This window comes from Crinia signifera, chromosome 5, assembly GCF_055691185.1.
Source record: "Crinia signifera chromosome 5, ASM5569118v1, whole genome shotgun sequence".
Taxonomy (NCBI): Eukaryota; Metazoa; Chordata; class Amphibia; order Anura; family Myobatrachidae; genus Crinia; species Crinia signifera.
The window spans coordinates 38,463,333-38,476,173 of NC_139221.1; the positions used below are offsets into that span (position 1 = coordinate 38,463,333).

A 12,841-nucleotide genomic window follows, 5' to 3' on the forward strand; every position below is an offset into this window, starting at 1 on the left:
TTAATTACTAATGATTCAACATGTCGTTCTCTAATTGCAATTCCCAAAATGCAGGTAGTAAAAGTTATCCAGCCCCCTAGATTATAGCAAGACTCAATTGATGACCTACCTGATAACCTTGGAAGAAGTTCAGTATCTCTTTCATACCAGAATTGTACGCCAGCCCTTGCATGCGCACCACTGTGGCTCCATTGTGAGGGGGGAGGGTGTTGGTGGTAGCTGGAGCCTGGAAGAACCCAAGATTGCTTGGAGAACCTGGGGGGCTGAACAGCAGAGGTAAATATTAAAAAAGTGGCATATTTATTGCTTACTAATCTGCTAAAGTAAACTGGATATCTTTAATTTAATTTAGCAAATAGAGACCACCCCTTCTAAAGCTGTGTACACACGGGGGCGATAGGGGCTGAAATCACTGGCGACCATATTGCCAGCGATGGGAGTGTGCCCCAGCGATAAATCGCTGGGTGCGCGCTCCCGTTTTCAGCCCTGTTATAATCGCTGGACGCAGGAGCTTGCTTGCTTTGATATATTTAAGTCTACAAAAATCAAACACTTGAATTCATGTAATGATACAGATTTTAGATCTTTTAGGGAAGTGTTTTTGTTTTGCTTTGTAGCTGAAGTTGGAGCCGGCTTAAGTACTGCTTTAAGGCATTCGTGCTCCCAGAGCAACAATTACCTCGGGGGAATTTTACATTAATGTATTCAAATGCAAACTTATTGGCGCTTTGTGTTTGTGATAGCATCAGAACACACCTTTGACAACAAGTAAAGGTGCAGCGTGTTCCCAGAACTAAACTTACTCCACAGGTATACAGCAGGCCACTCCTAGAGAAGCTTGGAAAACATACAACAATGCAAGCACAGTAATGTCTCCTGCGTAGGTAACATTCTTCCAACTCTGCACAGGCTGCAAACCTAAAAAAGAAAAGCAGCCTGACCTTGCACGCAACTATTTTTACTCCAGGGCAACTATCTGGCAGGTTAAAAAGATTTCTGCTCATTATACAAAGCTTTTACGGCTGCTCGCTCAAGCCATTAACCACTCACTGCGGCCAATGCCCTTGAAATGAAACATACCGTTTGCCTCCCTTACACATTTTCAAGGATTCCTCAGCTACTGGTTATGGGATTTTCCGCATGGTGTTAGTCCATTTTGGGAGACTATCTTGCACTTAGTGACCCATAATTCACTAACTTTTTACAAAGAAATTATATTTAAACTTCAATTCCGTTAAGAGACATCTAGTTTAAACTTCTGTCCCTTTAAATCTTAAGTGGACAAAATCGATAACGGAGGTAATATTTTATGGAATCAACCAATATTTATTAGATTGCAGAAAAATCAACTTACTAGGTGCCAATAACATCACTGAAGTGAGAAGCATTTAGCGCTTCATAAATGAAGGGCAGCTCTGCACAGATCATTTAGGTCAAAAAGCTCTCTAATCCAAAAAGCAGGGCTACCAAATTATTATACAGGCCTAGAATGACGAGTCTTGGCATAACTAGATTTCATGGCACCACAGTGTGGCGGTTTTTACCTATGGGCTGCAGCCCCCCAGGTAAAATCTGTACTGAAGCCATATGCAGTCTGAGACTGCATTGGCTTCACTGTGACTTCCTATTGGAAGTCTGACCTGCCAGTCATCAAGGCAGTCCCATTGGGAGGTGTTCCCTCGGGAACGCCTCTCTATGGGCTGCCGAGCGAAATCCGGGGATTCCGCATGCGCAGTACCTACGTTGGTACTACACACGCACTGTGAATGTGTATTCTACAGCCGCCGGGAGAGTGATTTCCCCTCTATGGGCTGTTGCCAAAGCAGTCTTGGCACCTGTCATCATAGTACAAGCACCGGGAACACACTGTGTGGCAGGGACCAGGAGGAGGATCAGCGGCAGGGGTGGGAGGGGGTGCCTGCAACGCGGGCAACGGTAGCCCCCCTCCTGACAAAACGTACGAGCCACCACCATCCTCTAGATGGAGTACCATCTAGAGGACTTGCACTCCAGGGACTGCAGATGCCGAAGGGGTCTATTCATGAAGCAGTAAAAGAAGAGTGTAGAAGCAACCAATCAGCTTTGAGGTAACCTGGTTCAAGTGCATTCTATAAAATTATAGATAGCAGCTGATTGCTTCTTTTCAAAGCTTTATGAATAGTGTGGATCCCTTGTTTAAAAAAAGAGACATGCAAAAGTCTACTGCACCATAAGAGGGGGGCACACACGGAGACTTACAAACAAGCACAAATATAAATTAAGCGACTTCACAAGTTTTAGACATTCTACATTTATCATTTCATCCCCAAAAAAAAGCCACGGTGAGAGAAATGTGGTTTATGCTATTCCAAACACTTGCCCATGTTATTTGGGGTAGGATTACCATTACATAGTCCATAGGTGCCGATTTATATTTTTGCTGGTGGGTGTTAATGCCAAAAATATAGAGGAGTGGCTTCATGGGGAAGGGGTGTGGCCACAAAATAATACCAATTTATATTATGGAGCAACAGAGTTCCACATACATAAATGCCCCCACAGTGCAGGTACTGTACATAAATGTCCCCACAGTGCAGGTACTCTGCGGACAGAATACACTCTTCCCGGCATACTGTTTCCCAGGTGGCGGGTCCGGTGATGTGGGTGCTGCAGCCGCAAATTAGCAAGTTAATATGGCGGCCCTGCAGCGAGACTCAGGCGCGTGGGTGCTCATCAATTTCCGTGGGTGCTCGGGCCCTTGAGCACCCACAGAATCGGCACCTATGACAGTCACCAAAAGGTGCCAGTATTTTAAATAAACCTAAAAACAGACAGCCTGTTGCAATTTAGTAGAAATCCAATCTGATTTTTATTGCAGAAAAACAATACCGTCAGAAAGGCCACTTTTTTGACAATTAGACCGCTAAAATTAAATTTTAAAGAGGTTTGACCTGCTAAACAGAAATAGTGTACAGGTTGAGTATCCCTTATCCAAATTATTACGAAAACCATACATTCCAGAAAGAGAATTTTATATTTTGTTTTTGCTAAAAACTTACTGGGGACATTTGTAACAGCACTACTGGGTCATGAAATGTAACTGGCACTATATATGTGCAAGAAAAGGATTGCTTGCACTGGCGTAACTAAGCCACCGCAGCCCCCGCCGTGGCGGGGAGGCGCAGAGTAACTATGGGCGCCGGGGGGGCTGCGGTGCTATAGTTACCCGCTGCGCTGCTGCCCGGCCGCATCTTCTGTCACTGTCCCGTCACTCGCTCCCGGCGCCGGCTCCTGCTGATAATGAAAAGTGACACTTAGAAAATGGCTGCCCCCGTATTGCAGACAGTTTTGGCAGCCATTTTCTAAGAGTCACTTTTCATTATCAGCAGGAGCCGGCGCCGGGAGCGAGTGACGGGACATTGACCACAGACAGATGCGGCCGGGCAGCAGCGCAGCGGAGACTGGAGCAGCGGGAGACTGGACGGGACAGTGATCGCAGATGCGGCTCTGTCAGGTATGGAGGCGCCGAAAATTTTTTGGCGGGGGGGCGCAAATAATATAGTTACGCCACTGATTGCTTGGCTTTCAAATTCAGTGCCTGAGATAGTACACAACTTTTGTTTCAGGTTGTGAAACCTGGTTTTTTTGCACAAATAAAATATATTTGTGTGCATTTCATGTGGTTGATGTGTTTATACAGCATAAATGCCAGATACTTCAAAATACATAATTGAAATATTAAAATATTACGAAATAATCCGTTATCCAAAATTCTACTGGAGCATTTTGGATAAGGGATACTCAAACTCAACCTGTATTAGCATACTGAGTCTTATGTCATTTAACCCTTTGCAATCCTCAAAACATCCACTATAAATGCCAGCATCGCCCACAGCGGCTGTTCTTTTAGTAAAATACAAATACAGCCAAGTCATTTAATAGAAGCTTAGTTAAATATTGCACCCCCCCCCCCCCCAAAAAAAAGGGGGAGGTGACTGAGTGGCACTGCCATTTGGAATTAATATTTTCAGGATCTATCGCCGCAACATTAGCACTCAGGGTTAATAAAAGTGTTTGCTTGGCAATTTTCACACCTATTTTGACAAATTCCCTTGGCACTCAGTGTTAATAAAAAGCTTTTACAGAAAGACCATTCCCACCCTGTCCCTCACCAGTCATACCTTGGGTAGTACGCAGTGTAGTTCATGAAGAGCTGCGCTCCGGCTGGGTAATACGCCGCTGACGGCTGCAAAGCTCGTGGATTCAAGAGCAAGGAAGGCTGGTAGAGGGCAGCGGCTTCAGTAGGAATAACGGCTGTTTGTGCTGGGAATGTGTATGATGGCGGAGATAAACCTAGCATAAAAACAAAATGATAGATAAAATTAGAAGTGTTGGTGTAACCTGTGTGTACACGGAACTTTGCCACCTTACAAAAGTATACAGACCCTGGATATTTATGTACAAATGTGTATTTAATGTGGCTGTTAAAGATTTATAATTTCCATATATTTGATGTGAAAAAAAATAAAGTTATATTTTTGTTATAAGTCTTTTGGTCTGTAAATGGGAGACACAGATCGACACATTGCATATTCCCATAGCTTATCGCCATGGCAAGACTAAAGCAAAACAAGACCAAGGGGTAAATTTATAGTTATAGTATATTAGGTCCACAGACAGAGCGACACATTAGGTCGACCTTGTCGAAAAGTCGGCATTTTAAAAAGGTTGACATGTTACAGAACTTTCAGTTTATTTGGGGTCTATGTCAAAATCGATGTAACTACGCTCGATATGCTTTGTGCACAGTAACTCACTGTTCTAGGCATAATATATTCTCCACATATGGTCTGTTAAAAAACAAAACAAAAAAAAAAAAAAAACACACCTCATGAAAAAAATACACAATAACCCAAGTAATTGCTGGGTCTACCTGGATCAAAATGAGGTGTAGAAACACCACAAAACTCATAACCCAGGCCGATCAACACAGCATGTTAAGCTGGGATCGCCCTCGGTATAATGGGCGACCCAGGTTTAGTGCCAAAGTGCGAGACCCGGGTCATAGCTGGACCGTCCAACCCAGAAATGCGATCTGAAAGTGGTATAAGACTGGAGTTTGTTACCCCTGTTCTAGAAGGTGCTAGAGAAAGGATTGGCTACTTTGGGAAATATCTCCACTTCTAGAGTAAATATACCCCAAAATATTTTAATGATGATATATTTGGGACACTATGGGGCAGATGTATTAAGCCTTAACAAGAGATAAATGCAAGGGTGATAAGGAGAGATAAACGTCCAGCCAATCGGCTCCTTACTGACTTTTTTCAAACACAGCCTGTAACATGGCCGTTAGGATGTGATTGGCTGGATGTTTATCTCTCCTTATCACCCTTGCATTTATCTCTTGTTAAGGCTTAATACATCTGCCCCATTGAGTGCTATTTTTAAACATGGTTCATAGGCCGACAGTAGCACTAAATCTACACAAAACTGGCTTTTAGCAGTCTATTGGAAGACACTAAAAGCAACAGTTTGGCTCATGCACAGCAATAAAACCTAGCAACCAATCATACCTTTATATTTATTGTCTAACTTGCACTAAACTGATAAAACCAATTGCTGGTTTTAGTACTGAAGCACACTACAAAATAGTTACCAAGTAACAGTCACGGTGTCAAAGCTGACAATGTAATAGTAGACTCACTACTCCCCTCAAAAGTATAGAAGAGGTATAATGCACCCGAGGGGAAAAACAACAGCTATAATCATTTAAGAACATGAGTCAACTTGAAAAAGAATATTCATGATTGAAGGCATTTCAGTTTCTGGTAGGTCAGCGCCAGATCAGAGATTTCAAAAAGATCAAGTTCTCAGGTTTAAATAAGTCTGAATTCTTGGAGGGGAAAAAAAAAATAGATATCAATTATAGATTATATAGAAATTTAGTGTGACAGTTTCAAGTTTTAAAGAGGTCTTCTTGGTAACTGGTCCACAGAAATGGCCACCCTTTTCCAGTACTGGCCAAGATTACACCACCACTATTTAGATTACTGCAAGTGTAACCTGGATTGCTGACCGACAAAACCTGCTATCCACTCAACGGTGTGTACCAAACAGTGGCACAATACAACGGAATCGGTACATCTGTCAGAATGAACTTAGGTCTACAGTCATTAGGTCGACCCCACTAGGTCGACTTGCAGGAAGGTTGACCTGACTTAAGGTCGACATGGGCCAAGGTCGACATGACTTAAGGTCGAATTTGCCTAAAGGTCGACATGAGGAAGGTCGACTGGTCATAAGGTCGACATGGGTTTTTCACTGTTTTTTTTTATCCGAATGTCGACACAGTCGACATGGACACAGTTGGCAATGAGAATCGGACCCTCGCATTGCTTCGGGCACGGTGGCTCGCTTCGCTCGCCACAGCTTTAATAACCTCCTCCACGCCCTAGTGGATGGTAGGGCATGAAATACCGCCTGTCGGCACATGTCGGCTCAAAACACAGTGAAAAACCCCATGTCGACCTTATGACCAGTCGACCTTCCTCATGTCGACCTTTATGCAAATTCGACCTTAAGTCATGTCGACCTTGGCCTATGTCGACCTTAAGTCAGGTCGACCTTCCTGCCAGTCGACCTAGTGGGGTCGACCTAATGACTGTAGACCTAAGTTCATTCTAATAGATGACCGCATCCTAATACAACATGCCACCCATACACACTGCATTGGATGGCGGCCTGATTTATTGTCGGATTTACAGTGTGCTATTGCTCCCAGGGTCATCCCATTGTGCATGTAGAATGCATTAAAGGACAACCCAAAGAGCAGCTTCCAATAGTACATGATCGTGCACACACACACTGAGTGATGTGGACAATATATATTGTTCCTATCTTTGACTAGATCGTCCGAATGAATTGCCTAATGTGTATTTCAGCTTAAAGCAGGTCACATATTCAGTAGTTAAAAAGGTCCCCTGAAATTAGTTAATGAGTTTTAACTGTCCAGTTGCCAGAAAATTATAAAGGGTGAGGCGGGGTATATTGGGGCAGATGTATTAAGCCTTACCAAGAAATAAATGCCAGCCAATCAGCTCCTTACTGACTTTTTTCAAACACAGCCTGTGACATGGCAGTTAGCAGGTGATTGGCTGGACGTTTATCTCTCTATCACCCTTGCATTTATCTCTTGTTAAGGCTTAATACATCTGCCCCATTGTACTTTATAGCAGTGGCTCCCCAACATAATCCTCAAGGCACCCCAACTGACCAGGTTTTGGAACATCCCACAATATGCACAGATGGTATAATCAAACTGACTGAGGCCTCGTGGACCACATTTGGGAACTAATGCTTTATAGGTAAGCAAAAGGTTTCTGCAGCTTATTTTATGTTCTGAAAGACGCCCTTTGAGTTTAGCAAGGAGATTTTTAAGTACAAAAATGAACTAAAGTTAAATAATTCGTACAGCACTTCCATCTTTAAAATTTTAGTTTTCGTAAATGCACCTGGGCACAAGTAAGGCACATATGCAAGGTTAGGGTTCCTAAAACTGCATTTGAGAAGCACTGGGTGTGACCTTCCCTGAAAGCTCACCTTTTTTTTTTTTTTTTTTTTTTTAATACTTTAAGAATGTATGTACCATATATTAGACATGTACACATGTTTGGGTACAATCTATGAAAACTTGTACTCAAATGGCTGGGACCCGATCAGAACGAAACACTGTTTTGCAAACTGAAAGTGTTAGCCGTCTTGCAACCAACTTTTCAAAAATATCCCCAAACATCCAGCTGTTGGGATGATTTTCTCTGTTTTTCTTGCTAGTCATTTTGAATTTGCCTATAGTCACTAGCAGAGGCGTACCTATATATTCGTGGGCCTCATAGCGAAAGTTTGTAAAGGCCCCCCATTTAGCAACTGATTGTGATAAAACGTATGTAAAACATTACTAGACAGCAAAGATGGGTCCCCTTCAGCTCTGGGCCCCATAGCAGCTTCACCCCTTGCACCTATGGTAGTTATGCCCTTGGTCACTAGAGAGGACGCTTCAATATCAAACTTCAATCATTTCACCACTACACCAATACCCCCTTCACACAGAACTTTGGCTCCAGGTAATAGCCTGTTGGCCTGTGTAAAAGGGTAAGGTTTAAAATCTGCTCAAATGGCGATATTTAACAGTTATTGTGCCTGATCATCCAGTTTGGGGGAAAGAAAATATTAAATTGTGCTATTTTGAATTTGTCAAAATAGGTGTGAAAATTGCCAAGCAAACCTTTTTATTAATCTTAGTGATTTGTAATGTTTGCCTTATATAGGAAATACCCACAACAGTTTATTTTATTTGAATTAATATATCAAATGTGAGCAACTTTCACATTTTTAGCAGATATGTGTAACATCTCAAATGGTAGTACTCAAGGGGTTAAATCACACTCGTCTCAAGTCCAGTTTCAGCAGCAGGTCACTTTTCGCTTAATACAGCTGACCACACCCAAACAGAGCAACAATTGAATTGCTCTGTTGGTCACTATCTACTGGCAGGAAAACAATTGGATAACTCCCAATGAGCTAAATTTGAACAAACAGAAACACCCTTTCAGATTGCAGCAAAAAACCCTAGGGTCGCAAGCCTGGCACACCTTATCTGTGTTAATCTATTAAACCAGACATACAACCTAGTTTTATCCCTTAACCGGTTATGAAGAGGGTATCCACAGGCGTTGTAACCATGTTAAATTATTCCAAATCAGATAAAATTTTGGTACGAATGGGGTAGAATTCAATTCCGAGAACATTACTAGGAACATATCATAGAAGAGACCTACCGACCATATCTATAATAGGTACTTGTTTCCTAGCACGGCCACACCGATCATGATCATGGGCATTGTTAGTAAAAATCGGGGGCATCGCATGCACTAAAAAAATCGGGTGCAATGGTACCGACGCGATGCCCATAGGAAACAATGTTAAATGCCTCAATTTACCCAAATCATCATAGGGAACAATGGTAAATGGGCCAGAAACCCTCAAAAACACCCCTGAACAGTGAAATGTCCCCCCAAAAGTAGTTAACGCCACCCCACGATCAAAGTGAACCCGAAGCGTGGCGAGCGCAGCGAGCCCGCGAGGGGCGGCGGTATGCGTCCTTTTTCATACCCCCACTATCCACGTCGGCGTGGAGTTGAGAATAGAATAGTGTGGCGAGCGGACGCGGATACCTGTGAAGCACGCGAAGGGATGCGTTTACCTGTGAAGGTATCCACGTCGGCGTCCTACTTAGTCTAATTTTACAGTGAAGACCCCCCCAAGCATAAGTCTTGCAAAGGCCCCTTCATGGAATATCCATACTTTGATTTCTCAAAAAAAACAAATAAAAAAAAAATAAAATAAAAAAAAGTTTCAATGAAAAACAAAAAATTTGTAATCTTACATGAATTTTAGCTTTGTATTTCTCATTAGTGTTCATCAGCAATCCAATATTAAAGTGTGGAAAGTTTGGCAGAAGATTCCCTAAACAAAAAGTTTAAATATGTGCATCTAAATTATTTGCTAAATTGGCCTAGTTTGGTGGCATTGCAAGACCATCTGCCCACCTCAGCACCAACAAATAGTCACAAAACAAAATTATTAGGAGAGATAAAATCAAGGAAGCCTCTAGTCTACGAAAAAGTGTGTTTTAAAGGGGAACTAAATCCATACAGACATATTGTTTGTCCTCAATGCATATGTGCACCACTAATGCATTTCCCATTCAGTCTACTCTAGCGATGGGAAAACCTGTATTGTGGTTTCGGTCATCACTGTAGACCATCATGGTCTGAGCATTGATCTCAACCAACTAAATAGTGCCATTAGTAAAATTACAGAAGAACATTGTACCCAAGTGGTACACCTCTTTATTGGTCAGCTACTCCCTCCCCTTTACCACTCAAACACCAAGTTTGCAACATTCAAGGAACCCAAGAGATCTTCACAATTTAAAGGTTGAAACCTAAAAACTACGAAGAGAGTGTACGCGGCACTTGGTATCACTATGAATTAGCGGTGCTTAGGATGGATCGCAGGAAAGTCATCCACAAGCTCCTTCCATAACACGTGTGGAGGGACCAGGGATAAGGAGGAGGTTAAAATTTGTTTAATATTGCTTTAGTTCCCCTTTAAATGGGCAGCATAGATACCCCACTGGTGCCCCCCAAAATCTCATTCACCACAAGAGATTTGCAATCGTAGATTTTTTTTTGTGTATTATGAACCACACATAAAATGGCAAATAATTAACCAAAATACACAGACAGGAAGGAAAGCAGTTCCAACACCTACCAGCTCAAAGCGCAGAGAAGCGGCAAGACCCTCAACCCAAACTTACATGGTAACTTACATGGCGGCGGGGACAAGCCATTGCGATTTAAAGTTCCCCCCATTAAGACAAAATTCATCTCCTCTGCAGAACACTGAAACACCTCCACATATCTGTCCTTCATGGTCTTCTTGTGACACTTCTGCGCCGCCAGGAAAGCCCTCTCTGCTGACTTCATCTGAATAAACGAGTCTCCCGATGGTCGCCCCTGGGGGTGGGGGAAAAGAAAACCACAAACACAATGAGGCAATGTGACCAACCAGTCTAGATGCTATTTTATGGGATGTTTAGAGAAAGGACAGAAGCTGAGTGTTTGGTACATGAATCTCTCTCTGCAAGCGTTGATACGTCTCCCCCAAAGTATAGCTAAAACAACCGGATGTAATTAAATTTATAAAACTATGAAGAACATTGTGCAAGTTCATACAATTTTTTCCTTTCTGTAAAAACGTGCTATTGCTGGATCAGCATAAGCCATTCTACACCTGTATACAATTCCCGAGTTTTGTGCGTCTTACATTTCACCATAACCATCTGCAGTAAGAACTTCATGCCGTCAAGTTTTAGAGCATATTTACAAATATAGGCATTTGTGCCCAAACACATTTCATGTTATTTCCACATACCCCAAACATAAATCATTTAATTGGGGTGACTTATCGATAGCGTATTGCCGAGGCACGTTCTTCAGAGTCTGTGCCGGCAAAGAGGATAGAAAGTCATTACTTTAAGGCTGAGCAACTGCGGACTGCCTCAGATCTCTCCCATGTAACATTTGCAAGATGTAACGAGAGGCACGTTCTTCAGAGTCTGTGCCGGCAAAGAGGATAGAAAGTCATTACTTTAAGGCTGAGCAACTGCGGACTGCCTCAGATCTCTCCCATGTAACATTTGCAAGATGTAACGAGATGGCATCTAGCTACTTAAGATGAAGAGTTTTGGGGATTGGAATATGGGGTATTTTGTAGGACTCTCAGAAGCCTATGGGTGTTGGAGCATTCAGACAGCATCAGCAGCAGATATGGCAGAATTAGAAATACTCTAAAAAAAGGTTTTTGAAGGATTTTCTAGAACCACAAACGGGATATAGTCTGTAGGACGATATACATTAGGTCGACCAGTAAAAGGTCAACAGCTAGGTTGACACCAGAAATAGTTAGTTGGATTCAGTATTGAATCCCGGCGGTCGGGATCCCGGCGTTCAGAATCCCGACGCCGGAATCCCGACAAGGGGGGGGGGGACGTGGATCGCCCCCCCTTGCGGGCTCGCTGCGCTCGCCACGCAGCGGGCCCGGTGCCTCGCTACGCTCGGCACGCTATTTTATTCTCCCTCCAGGGGTGTCGTGGACACCCCAGGAGGGAGAAAGTGTCGGCATTTCGGCGGTTGGGATTCCGGCGTCGGGATTCTGAACGCCGGGATCTTAACTGCATCCCAGTTAGACATGGCTAAGGTCTATAGGGTCGGATGGTTGACACAAGCATTAGGACGACAATGGGAAAGTAGACAGTCAAAAGGTCGACATTAGAGCCCTCAACCAGACCTCCTAGTACCGGGACTTTCCTTCCTTCTTTCTAGACCTACCCGACAGAATCTCTACACTCTTCCTCAGCCTATCTACTTATCCTAACGTAAAGTAGGACAGTTATATAAGCATTTCACTACATATTGTACTATGTATAACTTGTATGTGACAAATAAAATTTGATGTTTTTTTTAATTTTTCCCCCCAAAACAGGCAGTGTTTCATACCCTACCATCCACTAGGATGTGGCGGGAAACTAGAATATAGTGTGCCGAGCGCAGCGGTATATGGATACGGTGTCCATGTTCACAAAAAACATGAAAAAAAAACCTCATGTTGACCTTTGACCTTACCATTGTCGACCTGATGCTTGTTTCCACCCAAGCCCTGTCGACATTCATAGTGTCGATCCTATGACCCATACCCAAACAAACGACATTACTTCTGTTTCTGCCTCATTCCGGTTGTTTGGCGTACTGCAAACAGACGGCAAGTAAGGAATTCTAACAAACAAATTATTCCTTAAAAACGTAAAAAATTTAAATGTAGTGTATACACCAAGAAGCGGCTAACAAAGGCTTAAATACATAAGCCGTGCAACGGATATCTGCCACCAGGTGTCCTATGGAAGAGGTGTTTGCAGAGGACTGGAGATGGCTTATCCCAGCAGTGGGTAAATGCAATAATTGCAGCACACTTGGTACCAAGTGCCATAATCTAGCATTAGCTGTCATTTGTCAGTGCGTTAGTGTCTCAGCCAGCAAAAAGAAAGAAATGGTTTAAATGTTTTATCGATTGATTTAATCACTGTTTACTACTCGCATACAGAAACTCAGCAATCCGACTATACGGCAGGAAATAAAGTGTTAAGGTTGTGCGGCTGCAGAGATGGTGATTAAAGCCTTTGTCATTAAGTAAATGGGAGTTGCCCGGTGCCAAGTCTCTGCAAGGTATTTTCCCGGTGACC

At 42.9% G+C, this 12,841-nt stretch overlaps 1 protein-coding gene across 3 annotated transcripts in view; it reads right to left on the bottom strand.

The window, feature by feature from the left end:
- Positions 1-12,841, bottom strand: part of ESRP1 (epithelial splicing regulatory protein 1) — a 44,479-nt gene that overhangs the window by 3,374 nt on the left and 28,264 nt on the right. For 2 of the 3 annotated variants that reach the window (XM_083187040.1, XM_083187039.1), the window contains exons 12-14: positions 10,361-10,559; positions 4,161-4,332; positions 110-263 (exon numbers count right to left, since the gene is read on the bottom strand). In XM_083187040.1, coding sequence (XP_083043166.1) covers positions 110-263; positions 4,161-4,332; positions 10,361-10,559 — 525 coding nt within the window. The remainder of the gene's footprint in view (positions 1-109; positions 264-4,160; positions 4,333-10,360; positions 10,560-12,841) is intronic. The other variant, XM_083187042.1, reaches the window with a different exon arrangement.